This window comes from Lynx rufus, unplaced genomic scaffold (genome assembly GCF_022079265.1).
Source record: "Lynx rufus isolate CCGP_SWC_20201006 ecotype Redwood Valley unplaced genomic scaffold, mLynRuf1.p SCAF_2, whole genome shotgun sequence".
NCBI classification, from domain to species: domain Eukaryota; kingdom Metazoa; phylum Chordata; class Mammalia; order Carnivora; family Felidae; genus Lynx; species Lynx rufus.
In genome coordinates, this window is record NW_025814834.1 from 139597121 (window position 1) to 139620278 (window position 23158).

Here is a 23158-nt window from a genome sequence, read left to right on the forward strand (position 1 = left end):
AAGTAGGACCTAGTGCAAGTGATAAAAAAGAACAACCTGAACAAGGGTAGTGGACATGGAAGAGGTGATGAGTTTTAGAGGGGTATAGGAATTCGAATTTCCAGAGATGGTGACTATTCAAACAGCAAGGGTAGCAAAGTCTTATTAAATGGTTCTCAGTGCTCATTCAAGCAACTGCCTGTTCCATGGCCTCATTTAGTAAAGATAGAATGCAGCAGGAGAAAGATTTGGGGAGGGAGATGATGGATTTGGTTTTGGGTAAAAAGCGTTTTGATGCCTGTGGAATATCTAATTGGGTTCCCCAGAAGGCATTGGGACAAGAGCAGATCAAATGATCTCATGACAAATTGGCCCTTTCTTCACTCTGGAATAGCATCATCTGGGGTTGAGGAGAGGGGAATAACTTCAAAATTAGTTGGTGGTTTCAGGAGCCTTTTCTAGAGTCCCTAATTCCACCTTGAAATTCTTTTCCCCTTACCAATATCTACTGTTCCTTTTTCAGTACTTAGGAGTTGAGGATGTCATTGCTTCTTGGCTTCAGCTAAAACCTGTGTCCACTAATGCAATTTAACCTGCACCAGCAATCTTAGATACCAAAACATCTTGGTAATTGATTCATGCAGCTGAACTGATTACTTTCTTTCCGTTTATTGTTACAATGTGTTTTCATACTGAGAAGATTTTCATTCTTTTCTACTACTGTATATTTGATTGATATATTTATATTTATAATTTTTACTTTTCTTGTCATATTTTCTCATGGGAAAATGTATGACATTTATAATATAAGGAATTAGAACTAGAGGCAATTTCAATGCAAAACAACAAAAGTAAACTATATTTCATAGAAAGCTTGCTGGAACAAATAGCTGAAACAATACCTTTTTTTCTACTCCCTACATCTCTGTGTAATTATTAATAGTTTATTCATCTAAAACCCTGGAAATATTTACATACAGGTTATGCTAAAGAAGAAAAAAGGAGAAGATAATGTTAAATTATTTACTAACATATTCCAAAAAGATTTTTTTAATAAAGAGATTATAGATCAGTAATGTCAAGATATTCTGCATAGCTTGTCTTTATCAAAATAAGGAATCTTTTTATTAAGGCATCCCAGAAAGGGTAGATTTATGGATTGAAGGGAGTGTGTTTAATATGTCCGTATCCATCTAGATTGACAGTTCTCACAGACATGAATTTCCCCAGAGAGACAGTGTTACTGGTGTCAGTGGATGGCATCATTTACTTCAATGTTCCATTATTAAATTGATAACAAGATAATTCCTCTGCTTCTCAGAGACATGACAGGGTTTACAATGGTTAACACTCTTATTGCATGGGATTTGATGTTCTAGGTATTTTTTAATAAGTAACATATTTGTATTTCAATAATATAAAAATGAGGTAAAAACAACATAGTAAATTAAAATCAAAATCAGATGGACCAGGCAATAGATCTATTTAAAGAATATTCTGCTTACTAATATGTAGCTTTATTTAAAAGAAATGTCCTTATACTTCCTTCAGCACAATTATACTTCCTTCCTAACACAATTATACTGTTTCGAGACATTTTTTATAATATGTTATTTGTTGAAATTGAAATTTACATATTTGGTTCAGTATTTGTATGTAAGAAATAATAGCTAATTTTAGATAATTACAGAGGCAGAGGAACTAGCTAATAACTTGCTGAGTACTTTATATTTATTTCTTAGACATACAGCTATAGAACTAGAGATGGAGATAGCGTTAGAAATAGCAATAGACAGAGAGATAGCAATCTGTTTCTTTATATAAATAGAAATGCTTTAAAGAATAACTCAACAGTTCACTAAGGCAGCATTATTAACCCCATGTTACAGATAAGGAGACTGAGGATCACAGACATTAATATTTATTCAAGAGATTATGAAGCTTACCTAAGGTCCACCACTAATGAGTGTAGAAGCCTGCATTCCTTCCGCTACATCACATGACTTCCCTTGTAGAGTTTAGGGAAGTATATTTCTTGTCAGTAGCCAAACAGCTAGCAAGCAGGAGGGATAGTAGTCATGATCCTTTCATACACTCCTTAGAAAATGAAACATTATTAATTAATATATTTCAGGGTATATATTGAGAACCAGTGGTATGAAAATATGAGTCAATAAGAAATCATTTAGTTTGGAGATGAACTCAGGGCTTAACTGAAGGGGAATTTGGCGAGCACCTCCAGGTTAAGGATATCCCAGAGGGTTTGGATTAGTCCTATCATCCCAGTAATGAGTGGAACAACACTTTCATATTAGTTTAAAATTATGTTGTGTTTGCAGATATTTTTATGGGCATAAATCCCTAATAATTTCCAGATAGAGGTGTTTTTTTTTCTGTTTTACCAACCATAATGTGACATTTTGACAATTGCTACCTATCATATGTACTTCAAGAGAAGTGCTATGCCAGTGCCTTCAAAGTAGTCTAGGATCCATTTCAAATGGAAATATGTTGCAATATACCAATGAACTAAAACAAAATAGTATTTTCAAAGTTAAAAGTGAGAGAAGTCCAAATGTTTGATTATGGATCAGACTTATGGGATAAGGCAAATCAGAGAGCAAAGCATTTACTCAGTCAATGATTCTGGAAGGATCTAGCACTGTCACTGTCTACCACAGTCACTGGATACATTTCCTTTACCTATTCCAATAATAGCTCTCCATGAACCATTGACAAGACAATAAAGTTTCTATACCACATTACATGAGTGAGAGGCTAATTCATATGAATTTAGTCCTTGGAGGTAAATGGAATGACACAGTTTGAAATCCTTTCAAAGCTGTAAGGAATTGGATTGCCCTCTTTGTTAAGCATCCTATATTGTGACATGTTTTTCAGGTTCTCAACAAAAACTGATTTAATACCAAAGTCTGGCAAAATGAGAACTGAAAAAGTCAATGGTACTTAAGCATCAGTATTATTGGATTGTTCTTGCTATACTAATCATTTTCTTCATCTTTTTTTATAGTAAGATGATATTGAATAGCTGCCATATCTACTAATCAGGAGTGTAGCTAAATATATCAGACACTATACATGGGAAAATAAAGTATATAAGAAAGAGTCCCTACCATCAAAGGGGTATGAACTTGCTGGGCAGACAGGAAAATCATGTACAAAATAACAATTAATTAAAAAAGACCCTACTTCCTAACATCCATATCTTTACAAGCACTACATGCTACAGGAGTAAATACACACACGCACGCACACGCACATGCACACACACTTGCTAATATAACTATATCACAGAGAAAGGATATAAGGATACAGGGATACAGGAAAAACATTGTCATTAAAGAGGAACAGATGATACCCTATTACTGGTAAGTATAGGGACAACTCAGGAAGCTGAGTAGTTTTTATTATTGTAAATGAGGTATTTCTAGGATGGAGAGTATGGTAAAAAAATCAACTGATTAAATTAGTTAGGATCAATGACTACTATGACACTTGCTTTACTAAGGAAGTCCTTGAAAAATGTGTAGATTGGTAGTAGTTATCCCATCTTTTCATCCTACAAGTCTCGTAGAGCTTGTCTTTTCCCTTAAGGAATGTTTTTCCTTCTTCCCTGTAGCTACAGGAAGCATTGCTTCATTTGAAGTAAAAACATTCATGCTCCTAGCACAGAAATTTCAACTTGTTAAAGGAAAATTTAGCAAAAGAGTACTGAAGGTGGATGAGTTTTTTTTTTTTTTTAAAGAATGAGATACCTAGTTTAATAATGATTCTTTAGAGTGGCCTGAAAAAGATTCATTGACAAAATTATTTAAGAGGAATTGACCAGATGAAGAGGCTGACCGTTTAAACCAGACCAAAAGCCAAGGCAGGCAATAGAAATGATTCAGTGCAGCTTTTTGTTAGCAAGCTTATAAGATATAGGCTGTGAATTAAAATGCTTTGCACCTAGAAAGACTTGACTCTTAGAAATTTTATAGTTACAACATATTGGGCAGTAACAAATGGAGCGAGGCAGAGTAATTCTGTATGAAAAGAAAAACACTATTAAGGCACAAGTATTTTTAGATGAGCATCTTGTGCTGCTAGTTAGAAAGTGAAGTTAATTTTCCACTATGGGTCCCTTCTGATACACATCAGGAAAATGTGCTATGAAACCAACACCAGGCCAAAACTATACATGTCATTTAATACATGAAATGTGGTCACTAATTTACTTTGAGTGAATTTTTCTTGGCATTTCTTAGAGACTGTAAGTATAAGGTGGAGATAACATCCCATATAATGAGCTTCTCAGCACCTACTGCATATTTGCTATGGAATTTTGATATAGTGAGTCCTTTACCAGAAATTGCTTGTGCACTCAACCAAGGCTGGTAACCAACTGATAGAAAGACTAATTGTAATACATTAGAATTTGAAAAGAAGGACCTTGCCTAGAGAGGACAAAAATTTAAGGTTAAATTTGTATATTAGGATTTTTTTTCTTCCAATTTATAGAATGTGTGTGTGTGTGTGTGTGTGTGTGTGTGTGTGTGTGTGTTTTGACTGAGTAATTTGGGCTTATAGGTGACTGTTTCATCATAGTGTTATTGGGATAGATAATTGAGGGGAAAGTGTATGTGTTTGTGTATAATCTACATATGTTTTTCATATCTATGTTTTCTCTATATATGTATGTATTATTTACATAAATAATTTAGAGGAATATATTATACATTTAGTGAATGCAATAAATCTCTCTGGCTTGGCTGAATAATTTCTACAAAGAAATAATACTTCAATTTATTAGAATATATTTAAAGAAAAAAGGAAAGGAATTGCTTAGCTTGATTCAAGAGGCATACCTCAGAATATCTTGGGGCGGGGTGGCGGGGGAAAGGAAAAAAAAAACACCTGACAATAACTACCTACTATATTGTGAATTCTTCCTAAAGAAGTGGCAGAAATCCATATCACTCTGAAAGTATACTGAAGGAAACGCTTTATGTTATACTGCAACAAAAAGTTTTTTACTAAGAAGATGGATTAGGTGATGCAGAAGGACTACTACATTTGTATCTCTCTTTCTTCCTATCTGTCCTTCATTGAATACTTTTTGTCACAAGAATGAACAGCATGGTGCCAAAAGAAGCTTCCACTGGGTCTTTACAATCTGCATTCATTCTTTTATTTAGTAAAAATGTAAGAGGTTTTTGTTTTGCTTTTATACTTTTTTGTTCCAAAAACAAGGCCAGGAACCATTTGCCCTTTGTTCTTGGTAGCTGAAAAATGTAGCATATGGTAAACCTTTTCACTGAATAGGCATTCACGATCATGCATGTGAAAATGCATTAGAAGAATTTATGAGACATGTGGGGACATGGGCTGCATCTGAGACTAAAATCCTCATCACAAGCTTTTATAGTATTCTACCATGAGGACTTGTTTGGTGGGGGAGGGAAGGATACCTCTCTTTCCCTTCATTAAATGGTAGAACAATCAGCGGTGGTTGTAAATAATTCAAAAGGTTCTGAACCAGACTTTGTCTTTTAAATTGAATTGTTCTAGAGGCTGTTCCTTGCCTTATTGTAAGTAATTAAAACAATCACTGCTATTGTTTTTATAATACGTTTTGAAAATATAGAGAAATTATTAAAACGTAAAAGCATTGGGTGAGCCAAAATTGCAGTCCTATACCTTCTTCCCGACTCTTTGGTATATGTTTATACGGTGATTCCTAAGACAAAGGTATGCTTATAAATATATACTTTTAAAGAAACTTTCAAATTGGCAAATCTTATATAGTAGGAAAAATGCATAACCTACCCTTAATTTAGAAAACTACAAACCCAGCCATGCAATTATTTCATTTTAAAAGGCTACTTTTCTCCTATGTGTTTTGGAAGTTTCAAAGATCATGTAATTACATGTGGGATATAGGACGAAAAGATTACAAAACAAACACCTCATTGTTGTTCCTTAAAAGCAGCATTGATATCAACATCTGTGCATTTGTGAGCAAGCTGAAAAGTATGAACAATGCAAAAAAGGAACATTTAAGAGAAAAAGTACTTCCTCATTTTCAAACTTTCAATATGTTATTGTGAAAAACATCATATTTTAAACTCCACAAAGATCCTTCAGAATTTGCTCTGGATTAGAATTGCTAATGAATTGATTATAGATGAAAGTGACTTTAGCCCAGCATTTGAAATAGCTAATATTAGTATTAGAAAAATTTTATGAAATGACTAATTAGAGCAAAGAAATTTGGGAATTTTTTTCCAAGGTGATTAATTAGGTGTATACCCTTAGCATGCATTGCAAATATTAGTGCATATGTATTATTTTGGAAGTATATAAGTAGGCTTGAATACCATTTCTTGATTTTAATTAGATTACAATGCCTTTTGAGTATCTTCATTTAGCAGGTAATGTGAATTTAACAGGGACTTTGTTGTACACTCTGTTTTATTTTTATAGTATGCAAATAAGGACCAAATGCCAACCCATTCATTATGCTGTATAAAGTTTATACCAGAAAGGTTCCAATCACTTTGAAAAAGGTCCTGTCATTATTTCTATTGTAAATCAGTATGCCAAGCTTCTGAGAAGGAACATTTTGAACTGAAATATGGAATATAGATGAAATCTTAAGATGTTTACAAAGTGTGTGAAACATATTTGGTTGATTCTTAAGTGTCAACAGCATATTAAGGCAAGGGAATCGTTTATCAATATTCAGTGATACAATGAATGTTTTATTAATTGAGTGTCATTAATCTTTATCCTGAAAAGCAAAACACATTAGAGGTTTTGTTTCTATTGCTGTTTACCAAGGTGCACATTGTTGGCAGATGTGGCAGCTTGAAATAGAGGTGGAAGCACCTGAGTCCATACTTTGCTCCCTGTACAGAAAGGTCAGATTGAGATGAAGAAATTGGTGGGGATGGGACATGTTGAAGAAAGAAGGAGACCGGAAAAAAAGGGAAAATAGGATCATTTGTGTAAGAAGAGGACGCAGGATTGTTAGTTTATACATTCAGCCAGTTTTCCCTCAGCTCCTTCTCTGTTGAAGGAGGTGGGCTCAGGGGGAGAAAGGTGATGAGTATTTATAGAATTGCACGAGAGAAAGACAGGTGCAATGGAAATACTTAGGTATTTCCGATGCAGAACATTGGTCATAAGGAAAGCTTAAAGCTTTAGAGCTTTGAGAGTGTATGCCTTTAGACCTCTTAGGTAAAGGGTATGATTCCTGACTGCCACCCCATTCCCCAACCCTTCCTCACACAACATTGTAGCTGGTCCCAGTATGCTGCTCTGTCCTTCACATGGCATCTGTTTAGAATAATGGCCCTCTTTGGGTCGTCAAATCAGGGAAATACACATGTTTGGGCTCACAGTTCTTAGAATTTTTTCTGGGTAAACAGGAAAAAAAATTTTAATCTCAATTCTGATAAAGCAGTGTGAGCCAAGAAACATAATTTAATGAAAGGTATCATAGATATTAGTGAATTTCCTGCCATTTTAGTGAAATCTAAAAAATTTCTTAAATATCTATAAAATGTGAATCTATACACAAAATATTATTCTGTGGATCCACTCATTTAAAAAATGTATTAATTTACAAATATAAAATGCCCACAATGTGACACTATAGAAAGATCACAGAAGCATATAAAGATAACGCTTTCTACCCTTTCCAATGACATATTTTTTAAAGTCTTATCTGTGGATGTTTAAAACCCAAGTATTGCACCATTTCAAAATGTCATTGTTTGCACTCTAAATTGTAGAAAATGGCAAATCTGAATATGACATTATTCTCTTAGTAATAAAAATTATCATTGAATTTCATTGAAAAGTATTTAATGTCAGATACATAATACCATGTAATTCTCAGAATAATCACTATGAAATAAGTGTGGCAAACCAAATCATTCCCATTTTTTAGATAGGTAGTTCATGCAGAAAGACAATTAAATAATGTTAGTATTTGATCATTCTTTTAACAAGTATGGGGCATCTCCTACATGCCAGCACTGTTTTGTGTCCAAAACAGCAATTCTTACTCTGGTGGAGTTTACATTCCAGCTGATGGGGGGAAAGACATCAAATATAATAAATAAGAAAATGATATAATAGAATATTCTATGGAAAAGATAGTAGGACTGGGAGGGGATGGTTTGCAATCTTCAATAGAGTGTCACTGAGGCAACAACATTTGAGCAAAGACTGGAAGGAAGTGTGGGAAAGTGCCTGGTGATGTCTGGGAAAGAATGTGTAATGTTGAGGAAGCAGCCAGGGCACAGTCTTCCAACACTGTGTGGCATATCCCATGGTGAATTGAATTTAAGCCATCCTATACAATTTCTGTGAAGTAATAACATGTATTTGGAAAAGACTAAGTTGTGTGTTTTTAGAAGTCCTTGACTTCTTAAAAGCATTGCATCTAACGTATATTGCACATCAACACTTATGTATTTCTTATTCAACAAATATTTTGTGAGTCCCTGATATGTGTCAAGTACTTTGGTAAACACAACAGGCAGTCCCACCCCACAGGGATATATGCTGAGACAGAAGACACAGCCTGTGTCCTCCAGAAGCTTACCATCCAGTACTTAAGATACAATACCACTAACTCACACAACAGAATTATCTAATTGAATGTGCATTAAACATGCAATCATAGTTAATGAGAGCAAAAGAGCTACATCTCATAAAATAATTACAATAACACTTAGTATTTACATAAAATTTTCATTTGGGAATTTAGTCTTTACAGAAAATGTTTCAATAATCTTTACAACACCCATGTGCTATATGTATGGTACTGGAAGGAGTGCCCAGACTATTTAATGCAGTGCATCATTCCATGTGATTATAATGAGAGTTTTCATTACTTTCTTTTTAACCTCCTTTTTTTCATTCCTGTATCACATATTAGCACTGTATTAATTATTAGTCTTATTAATTTATAAAAGCAGTTCATTAAATGCATGTTTGTTATAGCCTCTAAATAGAAAAAGTTTAAAATTGGAATATAGATGCTTCATAACATTTTTCAAATCAACCCTGTTATGTGCATTTGAAAGGCAGTATTCCTGAATTAACCACATTAAAATAGGCAACGTATCATGATCTTTAAGTAAAAGCAAAATCAAATCTCATACACCGGTTTTGTGTAAGAAACATGCCTTTTTTTGTGTACAATGAATTCAAATCTCATGGTTTCAGTTGACTTACTGCAACCTCAGTGAAGGGTAAACAGTGATAGAACAACTTAAATCCAGCTAATCATCTTAGATTAAAGTCAGTGCCAAAGTCATGCTATCAAGACAGTAAATGGCTTATAGTTATAAAATTACATGGTAGACATGGTAATTTCATATATGTGCTTTTTCTCCATGATTACAGCAAGTACAATAATCCTTATAGGGATGCACCAGAAATTTTTTAAAAATTTAACATTTATTTATTTTTGAGAGACAGAGAGAGACAGAGCATGAGCAGGGGAGGGGTAGAGAGAGAGAGAGATAGGGAGATAGAGAATCTAAAGCAGTCTCCAGGCTCTGAGCTCCCATCACAGAGCCTGATGCAGAGCTTGAACCCATGAACTGGGAGATCATGACCCGAGCCAAAGTCAGATGCTTAACCGACTGAACCACCCAGGTGCCCCTGAACCAGAAAGTTTTTAAAAATTAATAATCAAATAATGAGACCATACTGCCTTCTATAGATACTTTAAAGTGTATTAGGTGCTATGCAATGCTGAACCAAATGATAAGAAAACAAAGGTGAAGGGTGCCTGGGTGGCTCAGTTGGTTACGCATCCTACTCTTGATTTTGGCTCAGGTCATGATTTTGTGGTCCGTGGGTTCAAGCCCTGTGTCAGGCTCTGTGCTGACAGCATGGAGCCTGCTTGGGATCCTCTCACTCCCTCTCTCTCTGCCCCTCCCCTGCCTCAAAATAAATAAATAAACCTAAAAAAAAAAGAAAAGAAAAGTGAATCAAAATTATATTTTCCCATGGAATGGAGTAAGAGAAGTCAGTGGTAATTATCAATAAATACACATCTGTGATGCACTGACAGGAACTGAAATAGAAGTAGGTAAACTACACCCTAATACCCAATAAAAACAGTGATCCTGTCTCTGAGTTTATTGAGGGTGGTATGATAGGAATGAGCTCTGAGTTAGACCTTGAAGCGTGACCAGCATGGGAAAAAGAATGGAAATCTAAAAGGATATCTGGTGGGCAGTATAGATAGGGTGTTCATTATGGTGTGTCAAGATACAGGAAAGCAATGGATTTGGGGCCAGGTTATAAAGAGCCTGTACTACCCTATCTTCATTTCTTAACATGTTTAAGTGGTTAGAAAACAGTGGAACACTCATTAGGTCTTGCTCACTTGGTCTTCCCTCACTTTTTGATTTCCTAGGCACTTCCATCTTCCTTTCTAGCTTAGATGGTAGTTTTGGAGTTGCAGTGAAATAACCCATTGGCCAAGAACATAAAAATGACATTAACCTCTGAGAAGGAAAGTAATAAAAATTGTCATGGATTGAATAAAATCTACCATGTATAGGAATAAACCCACAAGGTCTTCTATAAATGTATGATTAAGGAACACAGAAAAATGATTCAGAGAAAAAAAATATTATAACCAGACAATTCAAGATTTGTATTTACTCTTATTAGCTGAAAAACCATGAATAGTTATTTAACCTCTTAAAATAAGTTTTTCCCCTATCTGTGAATGGGGCTGGTAATTTCTGTTTTGTTAATGTTGCCCTAAAGATTAGAGATATACACGTGAAATACTTAACACAATGCTTGGCACACGTAAGTACACAGCATGTGCTTCACCCCAAATTTAGTGGATTTGAACAACTATTAATTTATTTCAGAATTCTGCGTGTTAGCAATTTGGGCTGGGATAAGCTGGGTGGTTCTTCTTGTCTCAGCTCATCCCACTTTTTCTGTAGTCAATTTCCAGGTGGGCTGGGGCTGGCTAGTCTCAGGTAGCTTCACCTAGATGCCTCATCCTTATCCCATGTGCTCTGATCCTACAGCAGACTATGCCAACTTGATCACATGGCCAGGCAGGATTTCAACAGAGTGGGCAAAAAAGGACAAGACTTCTTCAAGCCTTGGTTGGACACTGGCACAATATCACTTTTGCCATGTTCTGTTGATGAAAACAAGTCACAAAGTCAGTCCACATTCCAGTAGCGGGTAAATAAATCCCCCATGTGATGGGAGTAGCTGCACATTTACATTGCAAAGGGGCATGAATACAGGGAGAAGAACACTTCCCCCACCCCATTCCCCGAACACTCTACCACAAGAAGATTGAGGATGCAAAATCAGTTGGAATCTCTAATGTAAATTGAAAGGATAGGAAATCAATATGGTAAATCTTAATGTAGTAGAGAGGAACTTGGAGGCAAAAGACCTGAACTTAATCCTTGCTTCTGCTATTGATTAGCTTGACCCTGGTAAAATAAATGATCTACGCTCATTATTCTCAGTATAAAGTTTTCCAAATTCATAATTATTACAGGGAATAAATGAGATAGTGTATGTGAAAATGTGCAGTAAGTTTAAATATATACATAAATTTAATGGATTACTGTTCTTTGATATAAAGTATACTTAATAAATTCTGAGAGGTTTTCGAACCTCTTACTTTATACCACCTATCTGTCCTTCTAATTCTCTCTCTAGAATGTAGAAATTTGCTTACATTTAAATACTGGGATTTTTAATAAAAATGTACATTACTGGGAATTTCTTTCCTCAGCTACCTGTCCCAGCATTCCTTTGAAGCAAATATTATTGAATCCCAATTATGTATAAGGTATAATATTAGGTACTAGAGATATACCTATGAAAAAAAGCCCTGTCCCCCAAACTTCAGTCATCTTTTGAAAAACACACAAACAACAGCTTAATACCATATAATGTTATAACAGAGAAATGCAAAGGATGCCATAGGATCTCCGAAGAGGGGTGCCTGACCCAGTCAAGGGGAGAAGAGTACACAGGAAGGGGTTCCTAGTGAAGGTAATGCCCAAATGAGGAGCAGGAATTTACTGGACAGAGTAATCCAAAATTCTAATCCAACTGCGCAACTGGTTAGGGACCATAGTTTCAGACCCTGCCTGGATGAACCTGATTTCTACCAATGCACCCAGCTCCATTGCCCATGATATGTATCCATTCATTTCTCCCCAACACTAAACTGAACTACTTGAGATTTCTTAAACAGAGCATGTTTCTTAAACACAGCATCCTGTGCCTTTGCTTCTGCTGCTCACTCCACCTGGAGTGCTCTTGCCTCTTTTATTTCTAATCAGTGTCTAATAAACACCCAAGCATGACTTCAGAGTCTAGTAGGAGTTGCTTTTCTAGGATATCTTCCCTGATTCACACAGGTACAAATAATCACCCTTCCATTTCTTCTGTCATTATATCCTGGTTCATACACTATAATTATTTTTCTATCAATTTACATATGTCTGCTTTATTATACCATATGCTCCTAGAGCACAGGGACCATTCCTTATTCATTCAGACAAAAGGAATAGACATATGGCCAGGAGAATGCAGAATACATGTTACATTCAGGAAGCAAAGTAATTCAATGTGGTTGGAGCAAAAGTAGCATTGTGATCTTGTACAGCTTATTACAGAATTAGATTTTATCCTGAAGTTGGATTTGAAAAAGAAGTGTGGTATGATCAGGTTTGTTTCTTTAGAAGGATCTGCCAGATGGCATAGGCTGCAAAGAGAGAGAGGGAGACTAATAAGAAAGCTATTCCAGTAATCCAGGGTAACAGTGGTGAGGATCTTAACTAAGACAGTCATGATGAAGAATCAGGAATACTTAGAAGGGATCATTAGGAAGTAAACTAGAGCAGTGCTTTTCAAATTTTCCTGTGCATTAGAATTACCTGGAGATCTTTGAAAAACCCTAATGCCTGGGCCTAACTACATACAAATTACCCTAGAATCCTTAGGGTTATTTTTTTTTTCCTTACTCTTCAGGGGATTTCAATGCTTAGCCAAGTCAAAGAACCGGTGGACTAGAGAGTACTTGGTGAATAACTGGGTGTAGGTGATGAGAGAGAAAGGAAGAAAGGAAATCTAGTTTCCTAACTTGGGATGAAAGGGTGGAGTATATTTAACATGAAATGAACAAATTCAGGGCAGAGTTTGATCTTGAGCAAATTGAATCTAGGGGGTAGAAGGCAGTTGGACATGTTGTTCTTGAACTTAGGAGAAAGATATAGGTTGGAGGTATACACTTTATAACTTTTCTACATATGGATATGATCTGAAATTGTTGTGAATGTGATATCCAAGGAAATGTGTATGAAGTGATACCAAGAGGACCATAAGTAGACCCTGGGGACATCAACATGTAAAAGGTGGTCAGAGGTAGAAGAGCCTGAGAAGGAACAATGAAAATGAAAGTAACAAAAAGAGGTACCTCCAAAGCTCATATGGAAGAGGGTTTCAGTAAGCTGGAGATAGCTCACTGTCTAAGTGCTGAAGAGAGTTCCAGTACAGATTCGGGCTGAAAAGTATCTATTTGCCAAGGTCACTGATGACCTTGGGGAGATGACTTCCTAGACAGAATAGGGACAGAAACTAGATAAAATATTTAAAGAAGTGATCAAAAGGAGAGGAAAAAGCAGCCATTACTACAGTTTCTGAATAGTATGCAGTGTTTTATTTTTTCCTGTTTTAGTGGAAAATGTCTGATTTTCTATGGAAACTATGTGCATATTGTTTAACTTGCAATATGACTTTTCTATGTTAGGAATAGTTGTGTAAACAGCACATTTGTTAGTCCCAAAATAAACAAAGAAAATGATGAATTTTTAAACAATATAAAAAGACAACTTTAAGAATATTATTCTCATCTGCAAACATCAAATAAGCAATAACCATATAGAATATGAGGAAAGTTTCACTGTTAATGTGCTATTCTCAATGTGTACATTTAAGGAAAATTGTACCAATCTCACTTCAACTTTATTTCTACTACAGTACAAAGAGCATTTAAAATTTGAATGTTGTACAGTTAATTAATATTTAATAAACATATTTTCTTGGTTTAAATGTCTTTGAAAATCACATGTCCCATGCTATTTTTCCTCCTTGATATAATCCCAGTAGTGTTAGGGATAATTTTGTTAAATTGTTTGACAAAACCTAACTCAGCTACTTGTAATTTACAGTTGTTCACCTTTGTCACTTTTCAGTTTTTCCCTACTAAAAAATTTAAGTTGTCTTGCAGCTGAATTGTTGACTGAATTTCCAATGTAGTTCATAATATAGTTACAGAATACCAAAACAGTGTTGCTGACATGTGTTTTAAGCATACACTTTAAGTTAAAGGGAATTTGGGAATATAGCCAGCTTGTAACCAATTAGATGTTTTAAGTTGTTCTTCACCTTAATTTCTAATGTACAAGCTTTATGGTAAATCAGTTTGAAAAAAAAATGCTAAATAAAATCATTTTTGTTTTTTCTATAAAGGAAATGTAATTTTAAAAAATAATTTAATCATGAATTGTGATTCTTTCATTTAAAAGTTAGGGAGGATGACAATAGAAGCCATTTAACACTGTTTTTTTGTTTTGTTTTGTTTTGTTTTGTTTTGCTTTGTTTTGTTTTGTTGTTTGGAATAAGTTCTATCAGCACAAAGGCTGACCCAGGGCTTGAACTCATGAACTGTGAGATTATGACCTGAGCCAAAGTTGGATGCTTAACAACTGAGCCGCCCAGGTGCACCTCTCCCTCATTATTTCTAAGCCTCTGTCCCCCATTCTTTCATGTCGGAAGATCTCATCTACTACTTAAGAAAAATGTGCATACCAGAAAGGATAATTTTACCTTTTCCACACCAAGTCTATAAACGCAGTTGCATCCATACCTATTTTTTCTCTCTCTACTCTTCTCTTCCACCCCATTAAACTGGAAACAGTGCCTCTGCTCCTATCAAAGTTTACTTCTACTTATGCGAAAGATTCATCATCACCTCTTGCCTTCTCAATAGCTTTTTCCTCCTTTCCAGATTATTTCCACCAGCATAAAAACATACTCAAATATGGCCCATTAAGAAAAAACATCTCTCCCTAGACCTCCCATAATCATTTATGTGCTGCCCCATTTATCTTTTAGCTAGCTCACCAAAACCTTGGGAGAGATTTGTGTGTCACTTCTCTCCACTTCTGTATATTCTATTCACTCAGACTATTCCAGTCTGACTACTGTCCTTGCTGCTTTACTGAAACCATTTTTTGTAAAGGTTACCAATGGTTTCTGTATTGCCAAACCTCATGGAGAATTCTGTATTCTCTTACACAAACCCTTAGTTGTATTCACCAGAGTGGATTGGTCTTTACTTTCTGGAACACTTTCCTCTCTTAGCATTTGTGACCTCACATTCTCAGATGGCATCCCAGGCCCTTCCTTTTTCTGTATTTTATTCTCTTCCCTTTGAAGTCACTTATCCAGGTGGCTTTAAATACTGTTATATTTCGAAGTTTCTAATATGTACGCCTTCATCTCTAACCTCTTTAGTGAGTTCTAGACTCATGTATACAGTGACATGGTTTATGTTCTCATTAATGAGAGAGGCTTAATAGACATTTTATGTGTAAGATATGAAAATGGAACCTCTTAGTACCTCCCCGCACCCCACACTAGTTATTTGACTAGGCCTTGTTGCATCTCAGTAAACTGTCTACATTCCGCTTAGTAGCTCAAGCCAATAATCTAGGGATCAGCCTCAATCTCTCCTTTTCTCTCATCTCCTGAATCTAACCACTGACCAATCTTGTTGGTTCTAGCTCAGAACTGTCCACTTCACTGCATCCCCATGGGTAATATGCAAGCCACATTATTTCAATCTAACTGGACTCTGCTTTCATCCTGAAACACCTTCATTCCCTTCCCTATAAATTAGTGAAACACATCTTTTTAAAATGCAGATCACATTCTTTTATCACCCTCCTTTAAACCTTTCACTAGTCTCCATTGCATCTATAATAAAACCCAATTCCCACAGGGATCAGCTCATAGAGATATGGCCACTGACTGTTTGTCTCATTTTCTCTTAAATTCGTCTTGCCCTATCATGAAACTCCATCCACATGGCCTTAAATATGTCATGCTCATTCCCACCTCAGTGTCTTTGCACATATATTTTCTTCTACTTAGAATGCCAGTTGTCTTCCAGTTCCCCATCCCATTCTTCAGTGTAAGGGGCCTTCTTATCTATCATGTCTCAACTCACACAGCCTTTTACTGACCATCATCTGATGGAGGCACTGTGCACCCCACTGATTCTCCATTACTGTCCTCTATTATGCCTTTCTAACAATAATCTTGGTGTGTAAATAGTCCTAATAATTTTTTAACTTGTTATGATTTTCTCTCCCTAAAATGTAAGCTACAGGAAGGCAAGGACTTCTTTCATTTTTTAAATCACTTCTGAGTTAGAACAGTTACTGGTACATAGTATGTGCTCAAGAAATATCAGTTGGGGTACCTAGGTGGCTCTGTCATTTAGGCATCTGACTTTGCCTCAGGTCATGATCTCATGGTTTGTAGGTTTGAGCCCTGCATCAGGCTTTGCAATAACAGTGAGGAGCCTGCTTAGGATTCTCTTTCTCTCCCTCTCTCTCTCTGCCCCTTGCTTTCTCTCTTTCTCTCTCTCTCTCTCTCTCTCTCTCTCTCTCTGTCTGTCTCTCTCTCTCTCAAAATAAATAAATAAACTTAAAGAAAAATAAATATTAGTTGAGTGTTCAGTGGAAAAGACTCTAAGTCAATGTCTTAAACTCCTTTCTATGTTATTTGGTAGCAAGCACACAGTACATGCTCGATTTGCTTATTAATGGACTAACTGACATTGACTCTCCCACTAGCCTGTGTGTCATAAAATGTAGGATGTAGTTCAAACACTACATAGCATTTGGCCATGTATAAATTTGCCTATGTATAAAATTATCCAATGATTTTTAAAATATGAGTTATAAAAATGGAGCACTAGAAATGGCCTAATTTAAGTGAGATATAGGCAAAAGTTACCCTGGCTTTAAGAAAATGTTTCACTGAATATTTATTTCTAGTAATATAGCATGATGTTTCACAATATAAAATATCCATCAATTCTCTTTTTTTCATGGGAAGAAAACAAAACCCTGTCCTTTCTTGCTTGCCTAAAAACCAAGCACAGTAAAACACGGAAAGGCTTTCTAATCATCAAAGAAAGATTAAATTATGCCCAGTGTCCTTTTAATGTTAATATCTTTTAGCCTGACTCTTTGAAAAATCCTAATATGTTTTAATAAAGAATAAAATGATTTTTGGGTCATTTTTATTCCCCTGAAGTAGAATGTCATCACATATTTTCCCAAAATATCAGTTGGTTTTAGATTAAGAATATTTAGACCAAGAAGACAATTTGGCATTTTAAAAATAATGTATATTTTTTTCCCTTACATTTACTTAACTGTTAAAAAATTGCTTAGGAAGTTATTTCAAAAGTGCCAATTTTAGTTTTAAATGTAATAATTGTCAAGACTCTAAGTGAAAGATATCAGGATACAACTTGAATTTTCTTAAGACAAAGTGGTGTTAGTTCACACATACAGATGTGTTAGTGGTACACCTAGCTTAGAAGTGGCTAGCATAGGTCTCTTCCCATTACACATTTTCTACTTCCCTGTCTCTGCTTTATTTTTCCCTAGCATAACTAGCTTTGGGTGGAGGTGGCAAGATCGGTTAAGTGAAGAGTCAGTTGGGGGTCACCAGCAGCTCTGAACACACTTCATTCCAGTTTAGGGACCAATGAGAAAAAGAATTGTTTATCTTCCCAGCTCCAGTGCAGGACTTCCACAGGAATAGAGTGGCTGATTGCTATGATCAGCCCTGTTAGAGATACTTTCTGTTTTTTGGGCAAGAACATAGAGTCTGTTTCAGAAAGTGAGGAAAGAAGAACAAGGTAGTGCTTGACTGCTTAGAGCACACACACAAAAATCTACCTCTGCTTAACATAACGTTTCTCTCCCACCTGTGGTCACCCTTCCCCAGTGACAGCCCATGCCAAATCATACCAAGTCACTGCATCCCCAGGCATTTGGTGGCACCAGGGCTCTCCATCAAGCCCAACCACAGCTTCTCATGATCCTCAGGACCTATAGGGCAAAAATGACTTTAACAAACCCCAACACAATCAATATATATTTGAAGCAATAACAGCTTTGTCAAAATTAAAATGGCCATTTAGTAAAGTGGAACCAGGTTAGACACTAGTTGAGAGCATATATCATATATACTAGTCAATGCTAGTAAACATGGTTATTTACTAGTCATTTACTAGTCAGTGCTGGTAAACATTATTTTCCTGGCAGCAGATTTCTTTGGTCAGGCTATCTGCTTAGCTGAGTCCTGCCCACTATAAGGGTCTTCCCTGTTGTCCTCCACGGCTGCCTAGGAGGGCCATGGGAGAGGAGGATGTTGTGCTGATTCGGCACTGCTTCATATTTGTATAGGAATGTGAACCTGAGGATTACTTTTCATAATTAGAGGTATGTTTGGCTTTTGTTTTTTGGGTTTTTTTTTTTTTTTGCTTGTCTTGATTTAATAAAACTCCCTAAAAACCTTAGTATACTGTTTATTACTTTCACCAGAAAAGCACTCGTATCTAATGCTAAAATCTGTTTTTCATTTTGAACTTTGGATCTCACCCTGCCTTTAAAGTTTTAGCAACAAGCCTGGAGGCTCTGCCCATTTCCAAACTCTTTTTATTAACTGTTTTGTTTTTAAAATTTGGGGGTTTTTTTTGACCTTGAAGCCACCAAGGACAATAGGAATCTGTCTGACCTGTCCCCATTTGATTTTCCTTTTAGATGGGCTCCGTTTTTGTTCATGCAGGGGATACTCACCAGGAGGTATTAGTCTCGTCCTAGAAGATCAGGTGTACACTGTGGTATTTCTCACTGGTTAGTTTTCAAAATAGGGAGGCAGAATATCCCTGATCTTAGATCACGTGAAAAGGGCAGAAAGAGCATCTCTTACTGAAGGTTCATAAGTTATGCTGGTGATCCTTTTTTAGTTAGCAAATGGGCAAGCATGGAATTTGACTTTTCCCTTTCTTTTAGCCCTAGAGAAAAGGCCATGTGTCATTCTTAACATTTGTTTCTCCAAATTCTTAAAAGCTGCATTCTCACTGGACACAAATGTTGACTCCTGAACTCACCCCAAAATAATTAGGCATTCTTAACTTTTCTCTGTTCATCATTTACTTTCTTCCTTTTGTTCTCTCTCTAAAGAGGAATCAATCTTATTTCTCATCATTGTCCCACCTGTATCTGATTCAAACTCTCAGATCTTCTGATCCCTGTTTCTCAATTGCTCTGTCTAGTTCACAGGTTCTGTGTATTTTAACATCTGACCCTTTTTTCTATCACCAAGACCAACACCCAGATCAGCCTTGCTCACTCTTCACTCTGACTCATGATAATTATTTGCCAACACTTTTCATCTGTTGTTTATTTTTTCCCTTCTCTGACTCAAGATACTCATTTCTGCTTAATCTTAAAGGGATAAACTGATAGCGGCACCTGGGTGGCTCAGTCTGTTAAGCATCCGACTTCAGCTCAGGTGATGATCTCATGGTTCATGGGTTCAAGCCCCACATTGGGCTCCGTGCTGACAGCTCGGAGCCTGGGGCCTGCTTCAGATTCTGTGCCTCTCTCTCTGTCCCTCCTCCACTGCAGCTCTTGTTCTCTCCCTCAAAATAAATAAGCAAACATTTTAAAAAACAAATAAAAAAAAGGAAGAGCTGATAAAGCAACTCCCTGCTCCTAAACTTTTGGTGACCTCATTCATTTATTCACTCAGTCTTATTGTGTACCAAGCACCATGCTGATTATTGTAGGTGAACAATGAATGATACAGAGCAGGCCCAGCTCCCATGGAGATTATAGTCTATCAGGAGAGAAAAAAAATTAACCCAGCGTTACAGTCAGGCTTGTTGTCGCCGTGGTTTTCATGGTGTATGATCCCAACTTATTTTCTGTTTCTGTCAATGTTGAAAGCATTTACAACATATATTTGTTTTGTTTTGTTTTGTTTTCTAGACATATATAAGAAAGCTGAGTGTAGTGAGAGCATAGTTAGTGACTTTTAGTGGACTCTTCCTCTAGATTCTGCAACTTTAGGCTTGGCACAAACTCTTTGTGGTTCAATCTCAGTCTTTAAGTGTTAACAATAAAACAAAAAAACTAATGACATGTATTGAATGCTTGCTTTGGGCCAGCAAAATCTAGTGGTTAAAAGCACAGATTCCCAGTCAAACTGCCTGGGTCTGAGTCCTGGCTCTGCTCCCTATTATCTGTGCTACTTGTGCATCTCAGTACTTCAGCATCTTCTATAAAATGGGGAAAATAGCATTGGGAACAATTAATTAAGTGAATGAAGTCAAAACCATTTAAAAAGCACCTACAACATCATAAGAGCTATGTAAGTTTTAGCAACTTCCATTATTTCTTCCCTAAGTAAGTCATACTATTATCCATGTTTAACCAGTGAAGAAACTAAATAACTTGCCTGGGGCCACACAGTCAGTGGTAGAGTCAGAGTTCTAATGCAGATATTCTGGCTTCAGAGCAGATATTAGTAGCTATTATTCTATGTACCCTCTATTATAGGGTTATTGTAAATAGTCAAATAATCAGCATTTAACAAAGTTTAAACTTATAGTGCACTGTGAATATGTAAGGTATTATTATCCATGCTGTAATAAGATATGATTGAAGAAAACACTAATTTATTTCTTTTCTGTATCTTGAAACTTTTAGCTACAGCAGAAATTATATTAATAAACATTTCTATGTCATTGTGTGATATAGACAACCCTCTCACATGCACAAATTTATGTAAGTCCCACTATCACTTTCTGAGGTGGACAAAGTCCACATTGTTCTCTCCATTTTAAAAATAAGAATGTGGAGGACCAGAAAAGTTAAGTAACTTACATTAAGAATTCAGAGGTAGTAAATGAGAAAGTCTCTAACATAAGTCCGAAGCCCAGAATCTCATTCTTTGCCTCACTGGAAGACTCTGTTGTTTTTTAATAATTTTTCTTTCAGTGGATCAAAACTAATTTTTAGACTATAGTTTACTATTGTAAACATATATATGTAAATATCAATATACCCTTGTGTACAAAAGCATAACCATTTGAACTGACATTCTTTCCCTCTTTTCGTTTTAAAGATTGTGATTGCTAGCATCATGTGCAGTTACAGCAAAAATGACTGGATGGAACTCTCCAAAATGGCTGAGGTAATGATTTCTTTAGTATATATTTATTTTATTTCTCCTCTTCCATTTTTATTAGTTTTAAATAAAGAGCTGCCATGAAAAATAACACAGTAGAAGTAAAATTGAATGGAAAATGGTAACTTAAAACATTTCTATTATAATTTGTTTACCCTGTGTTTTCATTAAAATGATGGAAATGTAAATTTAAAAGGAATCTATTCTATGAAAGTGGTCCCTTGGATTTCACACAGTACCAAAAAAAATCCTTTATTCTTTGAATCCATATACTCTTTATTTGCATATTAAGCAAACTGTATATTATGATGGATGCCATGATAAAATTTAATTCTACCTTTGAGAGTGTAACAGGATCTTACCTTGCCTTTAGGCAAACTAGTTTGACAGCGAGAAGAAATTTTGAATATAAAACTCTTGAATATTTAAAATATAAAAGGTTCGTTTAATACTATTCTAGTTTGAATACAGACATGCATAAAATGGTAGGACAGAATGCTCCTGAATTGAACACTAGTCAGCAGGTTTTCTATAATATAAATTGAATCTTGCACAAATGCAAACAACTAACCATGTGCCTCCAATTTGTATTTCAAATAGAAAAATACATACTTAAAATTGTATACTTATGTCCGTCATGCTGTCATGAAAAATAATCTAGATAGCTTCAGCTGGGGTTTCTTGAAAACCTCTCAGAAATGTAGAAGGCTAAATCTAACAGCGCTTATATACTAATGACTGTACATTATAAAATATTATAAAGCCTTCTATCGTGTTCGAAAATTGTACATTTTATTTGGATATCTTAAAACTGCGAGGGAAAAATTACTTCTGGGACTTAAAGGGGTGAAATTAAACATGATCAGTAATTGGTTTCGTGATCTTTAGTGCTGGGTCCACTTTATACGTGTATTTACCTAATTGACCATGAAATCTTCCACATAACCTGTGCTTGGCATGAGCTTTGCCAATTTTAAGCTGACTATGATGAATGGCTTTATCACGCTGCTTGCTTCTCTGCCTTTCTGTAGAATAAAATACTTTAAAATAAATATATTCTTCAGTAATGAGCATTAACTTTTAAATAAACAAATTTTACTTTTAAAAAGTCCAAAGCCTTCCTATTAGTAACATACCAACCAAGTTAAAGATATTTTTCACATTTCTCACATTCTGTATCTATTTATTTAATTGCAGTTTTATTTAATATCATAAGTACTCATAGCAAAAAAAAAAAAAAGAACAGCAAAAACAAAGGATAGGAAGGAAGAGAGGATAAAAAGAAGAGAAAAAAATTAGAAAAAGTTATGCTTTCCATTGGGTCAAACCAGTCTATAGAATCTCTCCCCAGGAAAGCCATCTACATAACAAGAAGGTCAATCTATAGATGCTGTCAATTAAAAAAAAAATCTTTTCTATAATCTTAAAATATGGACCATCCCAGGGCATATTGCATGAAGGAGCTATCCCCTGGAGGGGACATCCCCCTGGAGGGCCGCATTAGGCAGCATGATTCATCATAGCTCATTGATAGGTACCCAATAACGCTTTGTAGAGTCAGTTTTGTTTTTATGAATGCATGCTTCAAAAGAGATTAAAACAGATTTTCTTTTTTTTACAATAGAAGATCCCACATTCAAACAAACCAACAAAAACAAACAAACAAAAAAAAACCCATTCAAACCAAACTTACTATACCACTTACAGTGTACATTTCTTTGGGGGGTGTTGATAATGGGCGGTAAGAAATCAGAACTATCACACCAGCTGTTCTAGCACGAGTTTTAAGTTCAGCAGATGACTTAAT

General features: G+C 35.6%; 1 protein-coding gene across 1 annotated transcript in view; it reads left to right on the forward strand.

The window, feature by feature from the left end:
- The window catches only part of DPYD (dihydropyrimidine dehydrogenase), an 862187-nt gene that overhangs the window by 558065 nt on the left and 280964 nt on the right, over positions 1 to 23158 (forward strand). The window contains exon 15 of the mRNA XM_047084253.1: positions 21289 to 21357. Coding sequence (XP_046940209.1) covers positions 21289 to 21357 — 69 coding nt within the window. The remainder of the gene's footprint in view (positions 1 to 21288; positions 21358 to 23158) is intronic.